We start from the raw sequence: 25,014 nt of genomic DNA on the forward strand, positions 1-25,014 counted from the left end.
AAGCTAAAGCAGAGGGAGCTGTCACTGAGGGGACTAAAGCTGAGAGTGCTGACACTGAGGGGACTGAGAGAGAGCTGACACTGAGGGGACTGAGGGAGAGCTACAGGAGCTGACTGAGACTGAAGGGGAGCTACTACAGCTGGCTTAGGCTGCTGGGGCTCTGATGGGAGTGACCGAGGGGCTGCTGCAGCTAACGCTGGGGGCTCTGACTGCTGAGGGGTGGCTGCTGCGGGCGGTGTGGGTGACTGCTGAGGCTTTGGTGCTTCCAACCTGCGGAACAAAAACGGGTGCCAGAGCAGGCTCATCTGTGGCTGCCCCCACCCAAGGAATGGGAACAGGCGCAGGCACATGAGGCACAGAGGATGGAGCAGCAGTCCTACTGGAGTTTTCCCAGTCTCAAAACACAGTCATTTCTTTGGCCGGTTTATTAGGAACAGTCACCTTAGGAGACTCAGAAAAAAAGCATAACACTGGGTTAGAGTGGGCAAGGAGTCCATAAGCCAGGGGTGTTCTGTTAACATATCATGTATCCTGTGGGCGATGGTCTTCCCCAGCTCCTCACAGGGTAGCCGGAACCACAGGATACAGAGCTTGGACACCAAGTCACAAATGTCCGACCTGGCTTTCATGAAGGGTAAAACATTGTGACTTACTATGTGAGAGGTGTCTGAAGAGCCGGTGTATGGAGGGACAGATTCAGAAGAGGAGTTCATCATGTTATGTGAAGTGTCAGTAACTGACTTCATGATTACATTGTCCATAGCTGACGCAGGAGTCATGTCGTGGCTTGCGGACTCCGTTGACACAGCAGGAGATGGTGAGTCTGGCGTCACAGAGAAACCACCTAGCTTTATCCCCAGAGGCACGGGCGGAGGCGGGGCAATTACCGGCGAGCGAGGCTGCGGTTGCAGAGGTGGAGAGAGTGGCGAGTGCTGAAGCTGAGGTCTCTTTCCCCAGCTGGGTCCTCCTCGGGCGAGACAAGAGTCCAGGAAGCGTGATTCAGACTCTGGAGCGTGCCACTTCTCCATTTCCTGAAGGAAAACTCGCACAGCTCGCTGCTGTCCCAGCTGGCTGCTGTCCCAGCTGGCTTGAGTCTGCGAGGTCCGTGTGATGGTCGCCTCGTTCTGTCATGATAGCTGTGGCAGGCAGGAAAAGGCAGACCCCAAATGCAGGACTCGGAAATGGTGAAAATGAACTTAATGTGCTTTATTGAAATGATGACCAACAAACAAATAAACTGGGCTGGGCTGGGCTGAAGCCAGAACTAAAACTAAGGGACACAAGGGACGGAGAAACACACAGCCAGTACACAGACAATGACGTGACAATGAACAGAAGAAAACTGAGGGTTTAAATACACATCAGGTAATCAGGGCAAGGGGAAATAGTAGGGCACAGCAGATGAAGCAAATGAAACTAACAACAGGGGAAGCAAAACTAAACACAAAGCACAGGGAACACAAGACTGTCAAAATAAAACAGGAAGTGACTAAACACGGTACACGCAGACTAGACACGGGGAACTGGAACACAGACACAGGACAGAGACGCAGACTAGTCACAACACTGGGAATAAAACTCAATATGAAAACACAGGAGGTCAGGGTCAAGACAAAAGCACAAAAACAGACGCAAGACCACAGACGCAGGGGAGACAGGGACAAAGGGAACTAGACAACCAACACAAACTAGGAATTAACAAAACTCAATGAAAACAAACCTAAACACAAAACGCTGGGCAGACAGCCCGGGACCATGACAGTTCTTAGCTGACAGGAGTAACACCCAGTATGGCACTGGTCAGGTTCGACATGTGTTCAGAGATGCTCTTCTGCATACCTTGGGTGCAACGAGTGGTTATTTAAGTTGCTTCCTATCAGCCCAAAGCAGTGGCCTCACACATGAGCATTGTTGCCCCAAACAGCTGCTCACTGGAGATTTCTCTTTTTCTGAGCATTCTCTGTAGCTGGAGATGATGGGAAAATCCCAGCAGACCAGCAGTTTATGAAATACTCAGACCACCGACCATGCCATGTTCTAGACAATTACATTACTTTTCTTCCTGATTGTGATGCTCAGCTCGGCTATTTCTACATGCCTAAATGTATTGAGTTGCTGCCATGTGACTGGCTGATCAGAGATTTGTGTTAATGAGTAGCTGAACAAGTGTACCTAATAGAGTGGCCGCTGACTGTAATGTAAAAGCTATGCAAAAGAAAACGTGCTTTTCCTGCTGTGATAAATCAGCGTTCTTTCTTGTTCGTCAGGGTACCTTCGTTGTGCTGTGTGTGTGTGTGTGTGTGTGTGTGTACTTACTTTATTGACATGAGCATGCTCTCTCAAAGCAAGATCCCAAAACCTGCAGCCAACCTGGTTGCCGCACTGTCCAACTGCAGAACAAAGTTTAAACTTTAGCTTTAAAAATCACCGGTAATCCGTGTATTAACAGTAAGCAGCTACATCATATAAAATGGACCTACTCGACATAAACAGCTACCTGGAAGCGAAGCTAACCTCCTTCCTTTCTGAACACTTACTGCGCTGAGTTTCACTCACCTTGAACAACAACTGACTGTGTCATGACAGCGACACCTCACGCTGTTAGAGCGCCGACCTTAGCCATAATGACGGTTCCGTTTATGTTATCCGCGATGATCAGCTTTACACAAGACTTTTGAACATCTCTTCTCGTTCGCGCCTCAGCTGTATTTGGTCGAGCACTGATGACGCAATTCCCATGGAAACTGAGCGAACGCTGACGCCACAAAAAGTTTTCACTTAGAAGATTCGTGGCTGCAATTCCAGCGCATGCTCCGATTGGGGTCGATAAATACCCTTGTAACAAACAAACACCAAATAAACAACCATTTTGAAGCCCCCCCCCCCCCCCCCCCCCCCCCTCAAAGGAAACAGAATATAAAATAAATGAAATAAAAAAACACTGATTTTTCAATACAACCGCCTCCAGTTTTCACAGAGAATGGTCTGAAAAAGAGCAAATATCTAGTGAGTGAGTGGCGATTTTGAAGGCGAAACCTGGACCTGCACTTGTGTAATTTTTGTCTGTTATTTTCACTCCCGCACACTCACTCAGTGTGTGTGCTCATTTTTGACCTATTAGTTTGCGCTGCTCTTGAAAGGTTGAAATGAACTGACTACATCTGTGTATATGAATTAGCGCACTGTTAGCAGATCACTTACAACAAAGTGGGCATTTTTGTTAATTTTGTGAATGCACCCTCACACTAAGTTGTCCCACGACTTTCTCTGGTAAACCCAGACAGCAGCTTTTTGACGCAAAAGAGGATTTTGCGCTGCCGCAGACCATTACTAAAAACTAGTGATGGGACGGTCGCGAACGATCCGGCTCTAAGAGCCGGCTCTTTGAAGTGAACGACGGGAGCCGGCTCCCGATAGTGAGCCGTTTCTTTTTTCGTTTCGTTCGTTTCTTTTCTTTTTTTTTCTTGTGGAAATCGCACGTGATTGGTTAAGATGAATGGTAGCATATGATCGTCTACACTGAGCAGGAGGGGAGGGCCCACGAACACACTGTACAGTGAGTAAACAAACACCAGAGAGGGAGGGGCTCCTGCAAAATGCGCTTAGAGACAGGAAAGAGCCAGAGGAATTGTTACATAGAGGCTACACGCGGAACGGTGAGGAAAATGAGTGACGGAAAACGTAGCAAAGACTGGAAACATTTTAACCTTATACCTCCAAACATGTGAGAAACAGCGTACTTCAAAAGTGCCGGCATTTGCGGACTTCCGGTCACAAATACCATAATACCACTACATGAGTGTGAAGTGCAATTTCTGAGCTTTCAGAAACCCTTTGAATTTTTTCGATAGCACGAATGGTCGCGGAGTTACGGTGAAAAGCCAGCTGATCAAGTTCCTTTGACCAGCTGACTCTGCAGTGAGGCGCTGTCTTAATCAGCTGTTCGCGCCTTGTAAGGTCAGGAAACCCGCGATTCAGCAGCGATCGCCTGGCGTTAAAGGATTATTCTGATAGACAGAGTGTAGACTGCAAATTTAAAAATTAATATTGAGCAGGCTGCACAAACAACCTACATAGGTATACTGTATACGAATTGTTCATCCCTCAGTGTAATTAGAAGAACAAAACAGGGCAGGTCATCAGGCAGGAGAAACAGGATCAACTCCTCAAAGGCCCTTTGTGTTTCTGATTTCCAATGTTTTGTTTTATAATTTGTATTTGGAGCACTCTATTATATGTTGAGTATATAAAGAAATGTTTGATATAGGCCTAATGTATGTTTTTACATTAGTAATTCATTTTACACTTTTTTTTTTCAATTAAAATCTAAGGAGCCATTTGGGAGCTGAAAGAACCAGCTCTTCTTTGGGAGCCGAGCCTAAAGAGCCGGCTCTCTGAAAAGAGCCGGAATTCCCATCACTACTAATAACGGCCCTAGATATCACTATGACAGCTTTGACCACTCCTTTAACAGTCTTGTACTCTTAAAGTGACAACTGAGTTTTAGCTGATTGGATGGAAGACTCCGCTGATAAATATGCTGTGGATGCTCTCGTGTCAATATGGACAAAAATCTCTGAGCAATGTTTCCAGCACCTTTTTCTTTTTATTCTGGGCCACACGTGGACAGTTCTAAGAGCAAAAGGGGGTCCAACCCAGGACTACCAAGGTGTACCTAATAAAGTTGCCGTGATCTGCAGGTTTCAATGTCTCTTTGTGCCAATCAGGATATTTATTAAATTTAATCTAAAATCCCCAAACTCACCGTGTGAATCTATGTATGAGTGCGTGTGTGTGTGTGTGTGTGTGTGTGTGTGTGTGTGTGTGTGTGTGTGTGTCACGATGTTTGTCACCATCTAGTGGCTCATTTAAGTTATTACAACTACCTTCAACAAAACTAATGTTCAGGAGAAGGTCACAAACACGTCAGTTATTTAATTTTAATCTGAATAATTTCATTTAAGAATCCGATTCAAGCAGGTGGATGCAACGTCTGCAAAATAAACACAACACAGTCACTGACTGGTTCAGACCCATGCTCTGTCTTCTGCCCTTCAGATTTTTAAATAAATGATTACATCTTCTGTTTCGTGTTATCAAATTTGTTAACTTAAAAAAAGATGGTAAACTGACGCATGGGAGGTCTGCTAAATAAAGTAGATCTCAATCTCAGCTCTACTCTAACAATGTTAAAGTACTATGATTGAAGTGAAATCCTTTGGTCATGATATCATGAACTATAGTGATATAGGAAAAATAGCCCTAATCAATACATACGGTTAGCCTACAAAATAAGCAGTCTGGTGGTTTTTATATTTACAGAATCAATCATCACTCTGAATTTCACTGTATTGTTTACACATTATGTGAGCTATCAGCACTGAGTGAATGGGTTATCTTCTACAAAGACAAAAAAATGGACTGTGCATATTATTACTTCCAGTTATTCTTTGTGAGAAAAACATATAAATGATGAATAAGCAAAACAATAAAGCAAATTTAAAAAAAGAAGAAAATCAGAAAAATGGGGGAATTACAGGTGATTGAACACTTTGAGAATTACCAGCATGTGCCCTAAATAATAATAAAAAAAAAGATAGTCCAATAAACGATACATTTCTGTAATAGTGACAATGACTGGCTGAGGTGAAGGTTTCATCATACTCAAAAGACGTGTGTATTACTCTGTTTGTCTAGACTGAATCAAACTCCACCCTCGCCTTGGTCACTTTATTAGGTGTCATGACCCAGAATGGGGACCATAATCTTACATTTCTATATTAGCGTCAACCACCTGGGAAGCAGTCAGCACTGTACACTCCAAGTGTGTGCGTTTAGTGGGTCGTCGCTCAGTACAGAGAACATACACAATATGTGTGTGTGTGTGTGTGATTTTCCTCGGTTTATGCTTTTCAGGCTCAACGTTCTATTTGTCGACATTTCAACCCCCAACCCGTGCCCTGTCACCGCAGTGAAGACATACAGGTTACATGTGGATTCATAGCTGGACTGAGCAAACGATAAAAAAAAATCATTTTCACTCAATAGACAAGAACATAACATTCATGTTCTGAAATTTTGCAGATAAATGAGCACCCTCTGAAATAATCTGAGAACAAGTCAAAAGAAACGCTTCAGTGGAGGTAAAATGTTATTTATTATCAGAAATAAAACAGTACAAATAAGAAAGCTTTGAGAATGAGCTTGTACAAAAACACATGTGCCACCAAGATAATAAAGTGGAGTAATGGAACATAGAGTAATGCAGTCAGTGTGTGTTTCATATAGTAGGAATGGAAGAAAACATTTGATTTGTTTCCTTATAAGGTGGTTTTGCTGTAACTGAATCTGGATGTTTCGGTCTTGGTGTCGAGAAACAAAAAAACAAGTTATAGATGAAACGAGCACACGAACGTGTCAGAAAGTAAGAAGAATGATGATACGAGGTTTCTACAATGTGTTTGGTCTTTGTTTAGGTGAGATAGAAATGCTATGCTGCTGGACAGGATCCAACACTGACAGCTCCACTGACCAGAACCGCTTTGCTGAAGTTCACGCGGCTGTTGTTGATTGTCAGGTTTCTCATGCAGCCCACGTAGGCCTTCCTGGTAGCGGCGCTTTCTGGAAGGAAGCGATCTGAGTGGGGGTAGAACGCATTATTAACAACTACACACCAAGAGGAGAAAATCAGGAGGAGCAACTGTCGGTAGCTCACCTGGAGTTCCACCAATAAATACTGGCTTTCTGCTGTCTGTGGAGCTGGGGTTCAGAGGGCCCACCACGTGGTTGATCTCAGAATCCACATCCAGCTGGACCACGTTGGCATCCCGTATCACTGAGACCAAAGAGGGCAGAATTTGACTATAATGCTCTTCATAAATCATGTTTTTAGATGAAAGCTATGCACTGTAGATGATTCACTAACATTCTTTATTGTGTTTGTTGGTGGAAAAGTAAGGCAAAGTTGTAGTAGAAAAAAATATATCAAAAGTAACATGATGCAAGTAGTCCGTTCAATTCAATTTTATTTATATAGCAGCAAATCACAGCACACAGTCACCTCAAGGCGCTTTATATTGTAATGATTATGACCCCTGTGAGCAAAGCGCTTGGCGATAGTGGGACAGAAAAACTGGCTTTTAACAGGAAGAAACCTCTGGCAGAACCAGGGGGTGGAGCCTATCCCAGCTGACACAGGGCAGAGGCAGTGTACACCCTGCACAGGTCGCCAGCCTGTCGCAGGGCCAACACAGAGAGACAGACAACCATTCACACCTATGGGCAATTTAGAGTGAACCTAACCCCAGTAAGTGCATGTCTTTGGACTGTGGGAGGAAACTGGAGTACCTGCAGAAAACCCACGCAGACACGGGGAGAACATGCAAACTCCACACAGAAAGGCCCGGGCCAAGGTGGGATTAAACCCAGACCTTCTAGATGTCCTTCTAGCTGTGAGGCACCAGTGCTGATCATGATCATTATGTTTTTTTTTTTTAAAGATTTATTATAAATCACAATCCTTTTAATTTTTGTATTACATATTCATTTTATCATCTCCCTGCGAATGCTATGTTACGTTCTCTGTTCGCTGGTCACTTTCAACGTACGTGACCCCTAATGGTCACCAAAATTTACATCCATGACATAATTTTGTTCGACTCACCACTAAATACAGAATGAAGAATTTGCTAACAAAGCTTTCCAGCATTATCTGATGTGTGTGAGGTGACAGTGGGTATGTCCATCTTTTATACTGTCTTCTCTTTCTTCTCCCCTGTGACCAGATTCAGCTGCTGAAAGATGATGGCATCAGTTTTAAACTGTCCGATTCAAAAATAAAGCGGCTAAATTAGTTTCAGATGAGGCCTTATAGGTTATAGGCATATGTTGCTGTTGAGTCACTTCTGGAAAAGAAACCTACAGTGAGCCTACAAAGAAACTCTCACCTGTAATTCTGTGCCAAGCGCCCGAACACACTCCCTGTCTTGGTGACACCTTTGTGAAGAACTCGTGAGTCCCATCATTCACAAGAACCCCCACCTGCAAAAAATCACTAATACTGTAAATCTGTCTGGAAGACAACAGTTCTTTTAAACAACCAAACTTCAGTTGAATGAACCTGAATGTGTGTATTTTGTTTAGAAACGTACCGCTCCTTGGTGAATGTATACAGTGAAATAGTCCTCAGCTGAGTGCACATGCAGTAGCACCCCTGATGCCACACGAGGGCGCACCTCCATCACCAGCTCAAACCTCAGTCCCAGATTGAACGAATCATCTGAATTAGGAGGAAGAAGAGAGAGAAAGACTAAATGAGTTCTGGGTTCGTCTTAACTATTATAGCTCCATAACCCTTCTGCTGCATTGATCAGTTATTCTGTGTTGGGCGCAAGTGTTAAATCACTCGACTTGTTTGGCAGCTGCAGCTCAGTTCCTGAGATTCTTGGAGCCCCCCCTGTTCCCCCTTCAACACTCACACAGTTTCACCACAGCTGTACTGAGGGTATCATGTTCCCTCATCCAGCCACACTCTTTTCATGAACACGAGAGACTGTGGGGCCTGTGAGGTTAATGAACCGTGTAATATAACAGATGCTCAGTTTGCAAGAAGTTGTAGATGGTGGCAAAACATGTATGGTGTTACTCACTGTGAGAAAGACTGCACAAAACCAACACTCTGCATATTTATGCATTATGTTCACTTTGTAGCTTACAGAAAAATAACACGCATGTGAAACTGCTAGAAACATACCCAGGACAATGTAGCCTCCTTCCTCTGAGAAGTATGTTCCTGCCTCAGAGACTCCCTCAAAGCACGGAGTGACTCCAAATGTGTCTGCCGCAGAGGAAAGCTGCTGTCCATCGAGCTGAAGGTTCTTTAAACAGCCAGTAAAGCTGTATGCAGAGTTTCTCTAAAGGGAGGTGGAAGACAAGAGAAATAATTACTAAATAAACACAAGACAGAATACAGGCAAAAAAAAAAACAAAAACAAAGGTGTAATAACTGATCCATCCATTTCCTTATCTGCTAATAAATGACTGGCACTTACAGCACTTTTCTACTCTGAGCACTAAAAGCATCATTCACTCATACAGTGTTTTTTCTAACATTCACACACACACTGATTAATGCACTGGGGGCAACTCGGGGTTCAGGATTTTGTCCAAGAATACTTCGACATGTATTCTGGAGGAGCCGGGGATCGACCCACCGACCTTCTCATTAGCAGACAACCCACTCTCCCTCTAAATGTAGAGCAGAGCTGCCTGCTGGGTCATGTGACTTTGTGCAATGTGCAAGCTTTTAGTGTCATATCCCACAGAGAACTGTCACCTGAGACTGTGATTGCCCTCATGTCTATATAACTGTTTAATGTCTTTTAGCTCACTGTGGAGCATTTTCTCAGCTTACAGTGAAATGGAAGTTGGTACATCTGAAAACGATGTTAGGATTTTAGACATTTTGGGATTAATAGGAAGTGGAAGGGCTCCCAGAGCTCAGAATCTGAGAGGAGACATTTCTTTTGAGCTCTAAAGGGAAAAGCGTCACAATAGTGGTTTCCTCTTGTCTGTGGGAAAGGCTGAGCAGGGCTGGATGACCATACATGTTCTAGACAAACGCAGGGCTATAAATAAAGTCCTTGATCTGTTTCCGGTTTCAGCCGTCCTTTCCCCTTTTTTCTGTTGCTTAGTGTCTTCCACATCGAAAACGTTAACTCGTACCTGAATATTCTTCTGGGCTCTCCCTGGAGGAACTCCTCCAACATACAGGGGGCTGCTGATGTGCCAGGAGGCGTTGCTTCCTTGAACTCTGTCTTCCAGCACTGTGAGCCCATCAATTATTAATTGCCCCACACTTCCATCACGGATAAAAATAACCTTTGGCATGAGAAGAAGTTGTCTCTTTAATACATAAATAAGTGAGCAAATACCCTTGCTTGCATACATATAAGCTTGACAGATGAAATGAATTCATGAACTTACACTGTGCCATGCACCATCATTGTATTTGTCTTCACTCTTGATTTTAACTCTTTGGTCTGCTACATTGAAAGTGTACACAAGCTTCCCATGGGCCAGAAAGAGAGCCATGAAATTGTCCTCTTGGACATCAGATCCATAAAAGATGAGGCCAAAGGATGAGTGGGTCTTCAGTGACAAGGAGAAGTGGGACCTGGAAGAATAAAGATGCATTTAGTCACGCATGCAGACACAAAAACCACTTTAAAAGACATGCATGAGGAATATGTGGTGAGTGAGCTTTGAGGAGACTTGATCCTGAGGTTAGAGTTCTTGGCAAGATCTACCTCTGAGAAAGGGAGTCTGGGAAGTCTGTGTAGTGCTGCCTGCTGTTGGCGATGCTGCTAAACCAGAAGGCTTGGTGGGTCGATCTGGGACTTAAGGAAAGGAAGCAGGACTCGATGTTCGGCTGAGCTGAATCCTGGTCATCACTCCTTAGTTCTGTCAGCTCTGAAGGGAGGCTAGATTTATCTCTGGTAACCTGTAAGAGCATTTATTAAATATCAGGTTATCAGCCTGAAATATTTGCAGAAGAGATTCAGAATTAACTAAGGTCTACTGTAAGTGTCATTTTCACTTCACCTTCTGTGACTGGCTCAGTTTGGTTCTAGAAGTGTTAGCCATGTGCCTTGACAGCAGTGCAGCAGGGGAGTGCTGTACCGGACAGTCCTGCAGGGAAGTCTGGACCTTCTCTGGGTATCTCTGAAAGTCCTCAGGCTCAATGTCACGGTCTAGTCTACAGTGAAAAGGCAGGCGTGCTAAACACTCTCAAAACATCATCCATGGAATAGACTGTATATAAAAGATGAAAGCAATCACCATAATGCCACCTGTTGTTTTCAGACTCTGGAGTTTGAAGCCTCCACACAAGTATTTTGGTTGCCAAAATATTGTGGGTTTTTTCTTGTCTAAAAGTTTTGTAGCCAGAAGTGAATATATTTGGACGAGACAATGGATTGCTAAATTATCAGCTAACGCTAGCAAGCTCAGCTAAGAAGCTTCATCCATGAACCATATGGGCACACTTCCCTCACACACATATATTCTAATTAGTGCTAAGTAACAAACTAATAAAACACTAGACTTTCATTCACCAAAACTGAAGCACAAACTTCTCGAATGGTCTGTACCACACAGCAAAACTGATAATTCCATTAAAAATGCTATAAAAAGCACCAAACCACAATAAAAGCTGCCTCAAGGTGTTTTATATTTAAAGGTAAAGGCCCTATGATATTAGAGAGGAACCACCTACAGTCAGATGATCCCCTATGAGCAGCACCCCAGAAAACATGCACACACATGTGGGTAGAGCAAACCCACATATACCCACGTGGTCTTCAATATGGATGTGTCCGCACAGGGCCCACAGCAGTTTTGCCCCTTTGGGTCCTTATGAGGGTTTAAACCCTAAACCCAAACTGGTGCCCTTGTGGGTTAGCCCATGCAGACCCCACGGTAGCTTTACCCCTAGGGGCAACCATGACAGTTCTCTGTGGGCAACCCATATGGGCTTTCCCATAGACAATCCATATAGGGGCCACAAAGGGCAAAACTGCTGTGGGCCCTGTGTGAGCACACCCACTTGGGGCCTGTATGGGATATGTATGGGTTTGCACAGCCCCATAATTAACCCATATGTATACCCTACTATAGACATGGGTGAACTTACTGATTACTTGTTATTTATAATAAGTAAACACCATACAGGGAAATGTGACTGCTGTGGAGAAGCTGAAGCCATAGAACATGTTTTATTATGCTGTCAGAAATATGAGGCTGAGAGAAGGCAATCAATTCAAAGTCTCATTAAAATTAAAGTTAAACTGGATGTTATTGGTAGAGCAAACAAATAACCTCAAGAAGTAAAAGCGTTCAGGTCATATTCCAGTTTTTGGTAACTGGTCTGGTTCTTACATGGTGCTTTTCTACTTCACTTTGAACACTCAAAGCACTTCAGGAAGGGCAAAATCAAGTATGGGGTGTTACTTCGTGTAGCAACCCCTTATGAATAAAGAAGCAGCTTAAAGTAGCTTCTTTTTTTTGAGTGACATTCTGGTTCACAGTCCATATCAGGTGGTGGCTGTAATGAACCAGAGGGCACATATGGGCCCTACACTGTGGGCCCAGGAATAGGTGTACCGTATTATGGAACGCAAGTGGACCCCAACAGGACATTTATGCTTGGACTTAATGATAGAAGGAATAATAATTCAGTTCAATTTTTTTATTTATATTATAAGGTAAAGACCGTACAGTATTAGAAAGAAACCCCAACAATCACATGACCCCCTATAAGCAAACACTTGGCAACGGTGAGAAGGAAAAACTCCATTTTAACATGTCATATTCCACTGATCACAACAACTACAACTGTTTTTTGATTTTTCCTATTGGGTGGACGAGGCTATTAATTAAAACTCTGTCTAACTGAAAAATTTCTGCCACTTTAACAGGAAGTGTTTTCTAGCAGAACCAAGATCATGGAGGGGCAACCATCAGTCAGGGGGTGAGGGGAGGGAGGAGAGAAAAAAGAGGAACACAGAGAAACCAAACCAAACCAAAACTATGGGAGCAAGTGGCTGCATTAAAAAGGAAATTCTAAGTGCATCATGGTACAGCAGCCTTTGCCTATAGCAGCATACTTAAGGGATAATTCAGTCACCTGATCCAGCCCTAACTGTAAGCTTTATCAAAAGGAAAGCTTTAAGCCTGATCTTACAAGTGAAGACACTGTCTCTTGAATCCAAACTGGGAGCTGGTTCCACAGGAGAGGGGGCTGATAGCTGAAGGCTCTGCCCCCATTCTATGAACCACAATTAAGCCTGCACTCTGAGAGCACAGTGCTCTACTAGGATAATATGGTACTACGAGGGGTCTAATCATTCTGGACTTTGTGACAAGAAGGATTTTAAATTCAATTCTGGATTAAAAAGTGAGCCAAAGAATAGAAGCCAATGTGGGATAAATATGATCTCTATTTCTAGTTCCTGTTAGCACTCTTACTGCAGTGTTTTGGGTCAACTGAAGGATTTTCAGGGTGCTTTTAGAACAGTTGGATCCAGTGCAGCCTGTAAGTAACAAATCCATGAACTTGTTTTTCAACATCACTCTTAGAAAGGATGTATCTAACTTGTGCAGATAAACTAAGGAAGTCTTGGAATTTTTTTTTAATGTGTGCACTATCCTAATGTCTCCAAGGTTCCTCACAGTGCTGCTGAGGAACACTGGTGCTTTACCTGTTGATGTAGGCATAGCTGATGCAACCCGTGAAGTTCTTGAAACTGCTGCTTGGAGATCCTCCATAGTAGAAGGTCTTCACAGCGGAATCCGATGACGATCTCGTGGCTGATGATGGCCGCTTCTTTTCCTGCTTGTCTTTGTCATCCACCAGCAATGAGTACCTGAGGTGAAGAGTTTAATCAGTTCAGAAGGTTTTTCCTTTAGTTGTTACTGCACTCCTTTGGGTGCAAGGGTGCAAGTGACATTAATTAATCTACCCATGTCTGTACATATGTTTGTATTCCCTCACTCCCACGTGGGAGGAAGGGGGGAAAAAGGGTTTACTAAAATAATTATCATCCTTTTTATTAACTGGATTAATTAACAATTCTGGGTTTCAGGGGGTCTGGAGCTTACCCATCTGAAACTGGGTGAGAGGCAGGGTACACACACTGGGCAGGTCACCAGTTCATTGCAGCGTTAATACAGACAGACAACCCTTTGGACTCAACCCTATGGCAAGCATGCATCCATCCATCCATCCATTCATCCATCCTCCCTCCCTCCCTCCCTCCCTCCCGCTTCTGCTTATCCGGGGCTGGGTCATGGGGACAACAGCCTCAGCAGAGAAACCCAAACTTCTCTCTCCCCAGCCACCTCCTCCAGCTTATCCAGTAATCTCTTCAGTGTGTCCTGGCCCCACGGCCTCCTCCCGGTAGCACATGCCATGAGCACCTCACTAAAGAGTTGCCATGATTCATGGCAAATTTAAAATCACCAGTTAACCTAACATGCATGTTTGGACTGTGGGAGGAAGCCGGAATACCTGACGCAAGCACAGGGAGAAAATGCAAACTCCACACAGAAAGTCCCCAGTTATGCCCTTTAATTAATTATTAGTTTAGCAATAATCACTGATTTGGCTGATAAAATATTAATTTCTACACCCTGTTATTTTTAGAATTGGACAGCTATCATATGCATTAGATTAGATTATTTAGCAACACATATGATTATAGCTTAACATTTCATCCATTTCCTTTATTAAATGTTTGAAAGGTAACATCTTCTAGTTCCTGAAAATATACCTCTATAGGATATGGTTAAACAAAACAAAACAAAACAAAAATTTCTAACACATCAACATTTGCGTTAAAGGGTTGAGTTCTGTGTGAGAAGGTTCAACCAGTCCAGTCATACTGCTTCTGAGACTTGGCTTTATTTAAATGTATATAATGGAGAGGAAACAGGATGTGGAGCCTCAAAGGCTAACACAGATGTGCACCAAAAACAGCTGCCAGCAGTTAAGCACTTACTTCTGATTGTTCACTGAAGCAAGTAAGAAGTGTGTCCTTCCGTCATTGTATTGTTTCTTGTTTGATTTGACCCTTGTGCCTCTGTTGATCAGGACCAATGCACCATTCTCCAGGGAGATGCTGAACTCATCAGACTGAAGAGAAAGAAAATCAGCAGCATTACATCATTAAGACAAAGTTGCTTTGTCTTTAACAACATTGCAAAAGCATTCATTCTGCATTTGAAAACGTGCAAAGTGTATGAAGATGTAGGCGTGTTCACCCCTTCGCTGTGGTAGAACAGGAGTCCGCTGGGCTGCAGCGTTCTGAAGTTGAGTCCTCCCTCAAAGTTGTCAAAAGGTGAAAACTTTGCTGTGGATCCCAGGTAGCTCTCTCCAGAGAAATAAACTTTACGGGACATCTGTCAAGACAAAAACACATTTCACTTCCACATTCAGTGACCCAGCAGTGGGAATATTGACTGAGTCGTGAAAGCTGCTGAACCACAGTTATTTATTTATTTATTTGTGTGTGTGTGTGTAGATGTGTGCTTGACTGTTTCTACCATCCACTCCTTACCCACATTTGGTATTTATGTCAGAGGGGCATTTACAGTGCATTATCACTCAGGATGTAAAGTGGTAGAGGCACAACTTACAAAGGACTCCTCGGGGCAGCCGCTGCTAATGCCAATGGTGCCAGGCTCCTCCAGCAGGTTGAAGTCTTTTCTCTGGAACTGGAATCCTTTCACGCAGCCTTTCAGACCAACCACAGCGAACAGCTCTGGCCTGCGGGAATAGCAAAACCACTTTTAAAAAGTGCCATGAGTAAAAAAACAAAAATACAATAGAATACTTCCAGACATTAAAATTAAGAGATGTTTCTGTGCACTTCCTCTTACAACATTTTCTATTAATTAATGATACAACCCCTTTGGGGTTGTGTCAGGAAAGGCAGAGGTACCCACTGTGGTGACCCGGCTGAAAGTAGCTCTTAATGATAAATGCAGTTATGCTCTGATTGCATGTATTTTTTAACTCACCTGGATTTCAGGATGCTGGAGGGGGCCCCACCTATGTAAATATCTGAGAAGGGCAGGGTGGTCTTTGGGTTCTCCATGGATTTAACATGACTCTTGTCCACCAGCAGTATAACCTTCTTTGACTGATGGTATATCACTGACACCTGTGGGCATGTCCCATCACAGACAGCTATGGCAACGCATTCACATGTTCAGTTTGGAATAATTTATTAGTCTTAATACAGACAGAGAACGCTACCTCGTGGTATCTTGCATCATTTATTTGCAGCTTTGGTAAGTTGTTCTCCAAAAGCTTTGGACCGTTACTGAAGCCAAAGTCATACATCAGACGCAGGAAGCCGTTCTTTAACTCCAAAAGAAAGAATTTATCCTGAAAAAGAGAAATAAAATATATTTATATTGGCCTCAGTCAATTATCAGAAACACATGTTTTAACAATATTTATTATAATGTTAGAAATTTAAAGCACACTGACAGGATATGAAACCAATTACTGTAGATCTTTATTATATATCTTATTATAAGAAGATAATATTTGGCAATTGAGCTACTGTGCAGATGGGTATCACATGGGTTAAAAAAAAACTTTCAAGATGTTAGACTCATGTTAAATTTTGCAGTTCTGCAGATGACAGCATCTTCAGACTTACCCCGTTGACCATGAGGAAAAGGACACCATCACTTGCAATTGTTCGTACTGCAATATCAAATCTTGTGACAACACTAAACTTTCCCCTCCTCTCGATGTCATTGATGAGCGCGTAGCCCGTTCCGTCAAATAGGTAGCTTGCAATGCGGCTCTGTGAAAATGCCAACTTGTACCTGAGAGCAGAAAAACATGATTAGGTACTTTGGACAATTTCAGACCATCTGTGTTACAAACTAAGTTCACATTCATCCCTTGAAAATCAGGCAGGTAGTTAGTATACGCTACTTCAGCACAGCATTCACCACCAGTGGGTGGTGAATGCTGCAAAAGTTTACCTGGGGCACGGTGGAGACGTAACTACATCGATTTTGTGAGTCTCTTTGAAATTGTAAAGACTGATGATGTCGTTGTTCAATGATGCCAACTCAATACAGCCCACGAAAGGTGCGAGACTCAAAGGAGGCGGCAGCTGGTTTGTAAAAAAGAAGCAGTCACATGAAAGAAAGATTTCTTCATATCAAAGAAATGTTGTAATTTACATTACCTTGATATCTGGTGGGACTCCCCCAACAAAGAACACCAGATCTTTGGGGTTGATGTCAAACAGTGAGTCAGTGCCTGGAGCTTCGCCTTTCTGGATGAACTTCTGCTCGTCAGTGGAACTCTGGCTTGGGATGGTAAGGAAGACTTTTCCATGCCTGCCCAGCCTGCAAGCAAAGAACTTTAAGTAACCAGTGTGGCCTCCATTTCTTGAACTTGATGAATCCTACTAAACCTGGGCTGGGTTTTGTTTCAGCCACATACATCTGAGTGCTTCAAAGAGATAAAAATTCTATAAAAACTTGCAGATGATAACCCAAACCCAACCCCTGCCCATTCCTAAACCATAACTTTACAATGGACCCTAATCTTAACCCCAGATGCCAATGACCTTGTGGATGTTACGAGGTTAAAGCTCATTTACCTCTCTATTTTGATGTAGTTGAAGACTGCTGGCCATTGGCTAACAGGCTTTGAACCCAATGGGATCTCTACATCTTCACCTCCAAGATTATAGAGAAACACCAGGTTGTCATTCTTTATGGCCAAGCCCATGTAATCTTTCCTACCCTGAAGGCAGAAGCAGGAGAAAAAAGTGTTAATTTTCACATTGTGGCTTTTGATGTGTCATTTCATGTGAATTTCCAACTGGGTAATGTTGATTTTTTTTGAGTGTACAGTGCTTTCAAAAACATAACTATCCATCATTTGTGACTAACTACCCCAGGGTCTGTTACTCAACAGTGAAAAACTATGAACAAACATCACTGCATAGATTACAGTGGCAGTGAAATCACCAAGGTGAAATAAAACAAAAAGGCTTCACATTGGGTAGGCGGTACTGTTTCTATACCCCAGTGGGCAGTGGAAAGCAGCATTTATGTAAATGAACTACAACTTTGAAGGCACACACATGCATCATTGTCTCAGGCGTCTCTTGGAGACCTTTCGAAGGGGGTAACTGGGTGCTTTGAAAGCCTGTCACTCCTGTTCTCATGTTCACAATAAACTATTCATGCCCACAAGCTCTCTTTTATCTTTGCCCTTGGGCTCTGGATGCAAGTCTCAGTTGGCATTATTTTATCATAACTGATGACCCAGAGAGACAAAGCAACCAAATTTATTCTGCCTGGATTCCTCACATTTCTGTCTCCCAAGTATAGGATGAATCGGTCCTCTATGGGATCCTGGTCAGGGTCCACCCTCATGAATAGGCTGATGGATGTCATTGTTTTCAGTTCTTCCAGATTGCTGTGTGGATGAACCTCCACTGAGGACTGTCCGTTGAACTTCATGGAAACCTGGACCTGGAGCAGAAAACAAAGAAAACTCTTTGTTAGAGATTATTATCTCGATATCACAGACCTTGAATTTTAAAAAGGCTTACAGGTTTGCACTGACTGGTGTGAGCTTATTAACTGTGATAACAGCACAGACGCGTGTGGTGCTTTGGGCTGAAAACAAGTGACATTTGTTGAGCTTGTGATATTTTGGAAGAAATCAGGTGTGTTGTAGCACAAGACACAACAGGAGAGTTGAACAAAAAATTTGAATATGGAAATATGAAGAGAAATATGCACTACAGCAATGAAGATTTTAAAGTGGCATCACCATAGTTAGGATTAATGATTTTAATCTCTGTATCGTGTGGCTGGAAGGACACTTCACATTTTACTTTATTCTTGTATTTTCCCCTGTGTAGTCATAGTAAAAAGAAAGAACACACTCAAACTCCAGTGTAATTCTCAATAGATCAGCTGACTGCAATGCCAGCCCACATCAGCTGACGACTCGGGTGATACCCAACTACACTTCCAACTGACTGTCTCATGCAGGGCATGGTTTTAAACAGCTTTAGATTGCACACACTTGCTGCACATCTGCAAGCCACTTTGAAGCCCACCTCCACTCCAGTTTCTCCTTACATAATGTGTCTAATTTAATCTGTGTCACGTGTTGTTCTCCCTCTTTAGTCTTTCTGTATACGCCTACCTCTGCTCAGCATGAAAGGGTGAGGAGGGGTGCAAGAACAAAACCATGTTGTCAAATATAAAATTCATGCACATGAAAATGAATCATCCTTTGCTATTGTGGTTCTGACTGAACTGGACCATCATTACTAAGTGTGTCAAAAATATTGAACTAACTTTCTTGGCCACACTCCGGGCCTGGGCTATGAGCTCTCTGATCCTCATGATGTTGGTGGTCACGTTGCTGACAGGCTTCTTATCTTCAACCACCTTCAGCTTGTCCAGCAGTGTAGGAACAAGAACATTCAGGTTCTCCACTATCAAACAATAACAAAGAAAACTCAACTTTAAATGTGGTGTGGAAAGGAACTGTAAGGCCAAAAAAAAAAAAAATAGCTAACATGCACAATAGATTTTAGTGTGTTCTACTCATAAAATACAGATAGAAAAATCTTTGAAATGTCAAACATACATACACTCCTGATCAAAATCTTAAGACCAGTTAAACAACTGCAAGAATTTGCATTTTGCACTATTGGATCTTAAGAAGGTTCTGAGTAGAGCTTCACAATGCTAAAAGAAGAAATTATTGCAAGAGACAAAAACTTTTGAGCAGGGAATTTATTGAAAACGGCATTTACACTCAAACATGATTTTTTTAGCTGATCAAAAGTTTAAGACCATAGTTCAACAAAACCCAACCCCCCCCCAAAACAGAAATCAAAGTGTCAAAAAAAGTACTCAGTAATGAGTAGCTCCACCATTCTTGTTGATCACCTCAAACAATTGTTTAGACATGCTTGATGCCAGTGTTTCCAGGAGGCTAGTGGGAACGTTGCTCCAAGCGTTGAAGATGGCTTCACGAAGGGCATCCACTGTCTGGAACTGATGTCCATTTTTGTAAACTTCCCTTGCCATCCATCCCCAAATGTTCTCAATCGGATTTAGATCAGGGAAACATGCAGGATGGTCCAACAGAGTGATGTTATTCTCCTGGAAGAAGTCCTTTGTCAGGCGGGCATTGTGAACTGCAGCATTGTCCTGTTTAAAAACCCAGTCACTACCACACAGACGAGGGCCCTCAGTCATGAGGGATGCCCGCTGCAACATCTCCATATAGCCAGCTGCTGTTTGACGCCCCTGCACAACCTGAAGCTCCATTGTTCCATTGAAGGAAAACGCACCCCAAATCATGATGCCCCCCCACTGCGCCGTGTAGAAAACATCTCAGGTGGGATCTCCTTGTCATGCCAGTAACGTTGGAAGCCATCAGGACCATCAAGGTTAAATTTTTCTCATCAGAGAAGACAACTTTCTTCCACCTTTCAATGTCCCATGTTTGGTGCACCCTTGCAAAGTCCAAACGGGCAGTTTTGTGGCGTTGAAGAAGACGTGGCCTTTGAAGACGTTTTTTGTTTCTGAAGCCTTTCCCTCACAGATGCTGTCTGATGGTTATTGGGCTGCGGTCAGCCCCAGTAATGGCCTTCATTTGGGTAGAGGATCGTTCCATCTTGATGGACAGCCAATTGGATCCTGTGGCTCAGCACTGGTGAAATTTTTTTGGGTCTACCACTTGACTTGTTTGTTCCATAACCCTCAGGATTATTTAAAAAATACAAAATGACTGTCTTACTGCGTCCAACCTCAGCAGTGATGGCACGTTGTGAGAGGCCTTGCTTATGCAGCTCAACAATCCTACCACGTTCAAAGTCAGTGAGCTTTTTTGCTTTTGCCATCAGGAGGTCATGACAGTGTAAAACTTGACAGAAAATGACACGGAATCCAAATTTTTGCACAGGTTTTGGCTTTTAAAGGCTGTGGTCTTAAACTTTTGATCAGCTGAAAAAAAAATCATGTTTGAGTATAAATGCAGTTTTCAATAAATTCCCTGCTCAAAAGTTTTTGTCTATTGCGCCGATTTCTTCTTTTAGCATTTTAAAGCTCTACTTAGAACCTTCTTAAGATCCAATAGTGCAAAATGCAAATTGATACAATTTTTTAACTGGTCTTAAGATTTTGATCAGGAGTGTACGTTTTGCCCGGAATCTCATACCTGCTGCCCCTGCAGAGGCAACGGCCTGTTCATATGCAGCTGTGGAATATTCGTTATTCCTCATGTTGTTGTCCCACTCCTCTACTTTGCTGCTAATGGGGATGATGGACTTAAGAACTTCTGCTGAGCGGTTCAGAGTTCCTTCGGCCACTTCCAGGGTAAACTCCAGACGTTGTGGCGTTCTGTCTGAAAATAGGTGCAAATTTGCAAATCATTTCTGCCAATGTCCTCTTTAGTCCTAATAATGCAATAATGTTTTGGTAAAGCCATTTTATTGAAAACTGGGAAATGTATACACTGAGTCACGATACAACAACTCTAGGAGAGAGTGAGTGAAAGTGAGTGCACAGATGGATTAATGAAATAAGGAAATTGATGCATACAGATTAAAACCCATTGGGAATAGATTGCTTAACTGTAGGTCAGTATTGTCAAACTATGGGAAATGATTGCTAAACCAAGATAGAGAACAGGTAAGTAAGAAGTAAGTAGCATACAGCTAAACTGTGGCTAAATGAATTGCTAAACCATGCACACTGACTAGGAAACTGGACAAACTTGAATGCAGAATTTCTGGATGAAAGGAAGGAAAAATTGTCCTTAAAACAAAATGGGGAACATACTAGGTATTTATGCTAGCTGTTAAAAGATCCCACCCTCTTCAGATCTCAATAGCAGTCAAAATCAGAACAAGTTGTTTGGCATTGGCAGAGAAGATTTAGCAAGTTTTCCACAGATGTAACCCACATGTTCGACTCTGCTGCTCGAACTACATTACAGAGATATACTTGCATCTTTAATATTGATCCAGTATATTCTTACCTGTTTGGAGTTCACTGATGTCCTGCACAATTTCTGACAGTTTTTTCAGGTTTTTATCCATGCTCTCTTTGGTCTCCTCGATGTATTTTAGTTTGTCAGTCACGTCATGTTTTACCTCTGTGACAGCCAAAGGTATTAACCATCAGAAATACTGTGAATAGTATACAGCTGAGCTATGGACTAAAATGTCAGTGATATATACTTCTGTAAAGATCCATACCGATTTGCTCTGAACGCAGTGAAACAGATTCCTTGAAAACATTGTCACTCTGTGTTATGAGGTATTCAAGCTGCGTATTGATCCCATTGGTGGCCTAAAAGACAGACATATGAGCAAAAGAATACCAAAGGCTGATAGAAACTGAATACAGGGGATGAATGCTGTAGAAGTGCACAATTTGACATACATCTTCAATTCTTTGGGATAAGTTGAAGGTGGTGAGTGAGGTGATATTGGCATCGTCAGTGTATTTCACTATGTTGTTGTAGACGTTGGCAGCACTGATGGCCCTCTGTACAAAGCCATTGGCATCACTTTTTCTCAGATCCCTGGAGAGGACAGGTTGATAAATGGTACAGTCCGAACTGAACCGATACTGAACCGATTCATAATCTGCTCACTGAAACTGCAGAACAGAACAAGGACTACTGTCACCAGTCACCTTCCAAGACGGTAGATGCCCTTTAACTACTACATGAAGTGTTTAATCTACAGCTGGAAATTATTCTCAGCAAATGCACTGCTGGCTCCTGTCTGGGCAAACTTTTGCTAAAAGCTGAAATCTCTCTCTGACTTTGTTACACAGGTTTAGTTCAGGTAGGTATCTCACTCTTCCAGCTCATTGGCCTGTCTCTCCAGATCCTTGGCGTGCTCGTCAGCCTTCTGAACCAGATCTCTGTCGACCAGCGAGAGGCGCTCCATCTTCTCTGTCAGCTTTTGGCTGGCACCATCAATCGCTGCATGGTACTCAGTCACGTTCTGCACACAGATGGAAATGTGCACAAACAACACACAAACACACACACAAACATCTCAGTTATCTGGAGACTCATATTCATGTTCCAGCCTTATTACCCTCAGTAATCTCTGCTGTAGGTAACAACACCAGAAAAGACTTTTTACCTTCAGATTATTTCAAGTTCAAAGAATAACACACACACACACACACACACACACACACACACACACACACACACACACACACACACACACACACACACACACACACACACACACACACACACACACACAATTCATTGGGATGATTGCAATTCCCTCCAGAGTAACTTAATACAGAGCTACTTGACTAAAATGAAAAGCACTGTCATTTCATTTCCTTTCATTTCCAGCAATCCTCAAATTGCTTCCGAATCAAACTGACCAGCAGTGCAATGTAACACAGATCAGCTCGAGCCTCAGGAATCCATTTCATGAATGAATTCAATTTAATCTTTGGGATACTGCAACCCCACTCAACAGTGAATTAGATTATGATACACACTCCTTAAGTCAGTGGGTTATAAAGGAAACCCTGAGCACAATTATAAAGCAGGGTCCCCGATATATTTCTAGTCTTATCTGACTCCAGGTTGTCTCACCTGCACAAAAGCATCTGCCTCAGCTACAGTCCTCTCAGTTTCAGTGAGGAAATCTTGGGCTGCTTCCAGAGTGTCGTTGACAGTAACATGGCCCTCTGTTAGCCTCTGCTGCTTCGCCTAGGAGACAGGGAAATAAAGAGAACACCATTTTTACACCAGAGATTAGCATCCAATACATTTTTGGGGGATCTTTGTTCCTTTGTTAGTTAGATATGCTTAACAAAGTAAACTTCTAGGCTTTCCTGCAGAGCTTGATGAAAATACTGCTAAAGCCAATAGGTGATTATCATTTCTCTAAAGTTTAAAAACATACATGAAAAACTTATATAACCACACAGAAATGTATAATGAAAAGATCAACACCCTTTGGTTAAAGCCTCTTTCTGGAGCCTCGAGCAAAATGGTTTGCCATTTGCTGTCTTGGTATTTTGACACCGAATGTAACGAGCAAAGGTTGAATCTGACTGAATCTGAATGCTTATATGATACTTGTCAGCTGTGAGGTAGCCCCACTCTTATGCATACCTTGCTTCATCCTCACTGTTGACTGTACCTGATTTACAAAATGAACATGATACTAAAGACTGATCCCATAAACTCAACAAGAGACTTCTATAAAACTGGACTTTTTCAAACCAAAGAGTATGCATGACTGAGTTTTGCACAGAGATGAGATCATCTGATTGGCTGGGGTCACCCGGCAGCATATACACTGTGGCCACAGCTGGTGTCGACCAGTCTGCTGAAGCTACAGTAGGTAGAGCCCCAGATTAGGAGAGGCTCTGTGTTTGGTTAGTGCACCATTCATGGCAGACACCCTGATCATGGAGATCCCTACTCCTGATAACACGCGTACTCACAAATAACCAAATGCAAAGTTCAGCAGGAGCTGCTCTGGATCAGATCACACGTTATGTCATAAATTCAAATTTTAGCTCTGTTAAAAAACAAAACAAAAAAACAAACATCCAGATCCAGCACTGCCATTTATAATCAACTGTAGGTTTGCTGTTTGTTCTGACAATCAGACTTTGAAATTAATTTTAGAAATCATAGACTGCTCTGAAGAGGACAGATACTGCCAGCTTGTTATCAGCACACAGTTGAAAAGCCAGCATCTTTGGTTGCAGGGGTACATTTGTGACACAATGATAAATTACACTGTGGTTATCTGAAGACACCAACAATGCTTAAAAGACAAAGAATAATCAGATGACTTTTCAAGGAAGGCCGTGCTTATTTCAACAAGATAAAGCCAAACCACATGCTGCAAGGATTACAGATTCATGCTCCACACAAAACAAAAAACAAACAAACAAACAAAAAACCTGACCTCCCTACAGTCCTTATCTATCACCTATACAAACCTCTGCATCATTGTTAAACAAAAACATGACACAGAAAGTCCTGAACTCTTGGACAGCTGAAATCCAATCCTAAGCCTCAATATATAGATGTTTTTTAATCACTCACTGAGTATTCCCAAAAGAGAGGTGATTCAGCACATGTAAACATGCTCTTAACCTTTTTTTTTTTTTTTCATTTTGGGATCATTCACAATTATCAACATTTTCCAAAGTGTACAAACCATACACCGGGGGAGAGGGGGTTAACACCCAACGTACGCTTTTCAAATAGTTAAAAATGTTGGTCAGAACTGTGTAAATTGAGCACTGCCACGTGACCGACAATGCCCGAGGCATCCACTCCCATTCACTTGTACACCACAGCACTATTGCGTGGTCTGTAGGGATATGGCCTCCGGTCTGGTGGAACAGTTCAAAGGTCTCATTGAATTCTCT

At 42.6% G+C, this 25,014-nt stretch overlaps 2 protein-coding genes across 2 annotated transcripts in view; both read right to left on the bottom strand.

Annotated features, from left to right (window-relative positions):
- The window catches only part of tube1 (tubulin, epsilon 1), a 28,560-nt gene extending 25,854 nt beyond the window's left edge, over positions 1 to 2,706 (bottom strand). Inside the window, exons 1-2 of the mRNA XM_030720789.1 lie at positions 2,557 to 2,706; positions 2,317 to 2,390 (exon numbers count right to left, since the gene is read on the bottom strand). Coding sequence (XP_030576649.1) covers positions 2,317 to 2,390; positions 2,557 to 2,581 — 99 coding nt within the window. The 5' untranslated portion in view covers positions 2,582 to 2,706. The remainder of the gene's footprint in view (positions 1 to 2,316; positions 2,391 to 2,556) is intronic.
- Positions 2,707 to 6,138: 3,432 nt separating this feature from the next.
- The window catches only part of lama4 (laminin, alpha 4), a 32,958-nt gene continuing 14,082 nt past the window's right edge, over positions 6,139 to 25,014 (bottom strand). The window contains exons 14-40 of the mRNA XM_030722149.1: positions 23,213 to 23,329; positions 22,444 to 22,592; positions 22,021 to 22,162; positions 21,834 to 21,927; positions 21,614 to 21,730; positions 20,792 to 20,977; positions 18,916 to 19,055; positions 17,911 to 18,075; positions 17,193 to 17,338; positions 16,773 to 16,935; positions 16,564 to 16,697; positions 16,230 to 16,401; positions 15,818 to 15,949; positions 15,580 to 15,722; positions 15,196 to 15,325; positions 14,821 to 14,958; positions 14,559 to 14,692; positions 13,260 to 13,424; positions 10,603 to 10,756; positions 10,308 to 10,501; positions 9,985 to 10,174; positions 9,724 to 9,879; positions 8,753 to 8,912; positions 8,151 to 8,278; positions 7,947 to 8,040; positions 6,716 to 6,835; positions 6,139 to 6,636 (exon numbers count right to left, since the gene is read on the bottom strand). Coding sequence (XP_030578009.1) covers positions 6,491 to 6,636; positions 6,716 to 6,835; positions 7,947 to 8,040; positions 8,151 to 8,278; positions 8,753 to 8,912; positions 9,724 to 9,879; positions 9,985 to 10,174; positions 10,308 to 10,501; positions 10,603 to 10,756; positions 13,260 to 13,424; positions 14,559 to 14,692; positions 14,821 to 14,958; positions 15,196 to 15,325; positions 15,580 to 15,722; positions 15,818 to 15,949; positions 16,230 to 16,401; positions 16,564 to 16,697; positions 16,773 to 16,935; positions 17,193 to 17,338; positions 17,911 to 18,075; positions 18,916 to 19,055; positions 20,792 to 20,977; positions 21,614 to 21,730; positions 21,834 to 21,927; positions 22,021 to 22,162; positions 22,444 to 22,592; positions 23,213 to 23,329 — 3,909 coding nt within the window. The 3' untranslated portion in view covers positions 6,139 to 6,490. The remainder of the gene's footprint in view (positions 6,637 to 6,715; positions 6,836 to 7,946; positions 8,041 to 8,150; positions 8,279 to 8,752; positions 8,913 to 9,723; positions 9,880 to 9,984; positions 10,175 to 10,307; positions 10,502 to 10,602; positions 10,757 to 13,259; positions 13,425 to 14,558; positions 14,693 to 14,820; positions 14,959 to 15,195; positions 15,326 to 15,579; positions 15,723 to 15,817; positions 15,950 to 16,229; positions 16,402 to 16,563; positions 16,698 to 16,772; positions 16,936 to 17,192; positions 17,339 to 17,910; positions 18,076 to 18,915; positions 19,056 to 20,791; positions 20,978 to 21,613; positions 21,731 to 21,833; positions 21,928 to 22,020; positions 22,163 to 22,443; positions 22,593 to 23,212; positions 23,330 to 25,014) is intronic.

The sequence above is a fragment of the Archocentrus centrarchus genome, chromosome 24, assembly GCF_007364275.1.
Source record: "Archocentrus centrarchus isolate MPI-CPG fArcCen1 chromosome 24, fArcCen1, whole genome shotgun sequence".
In the NCBI taxonomy this organism is placed as follows: domain Eukaryota; kingdom Metazoa; phylum Chordata; class Actinopteri; order Cichliformes; family Cichlidae; genus Archocentrus; species Archocentrus centrarchus.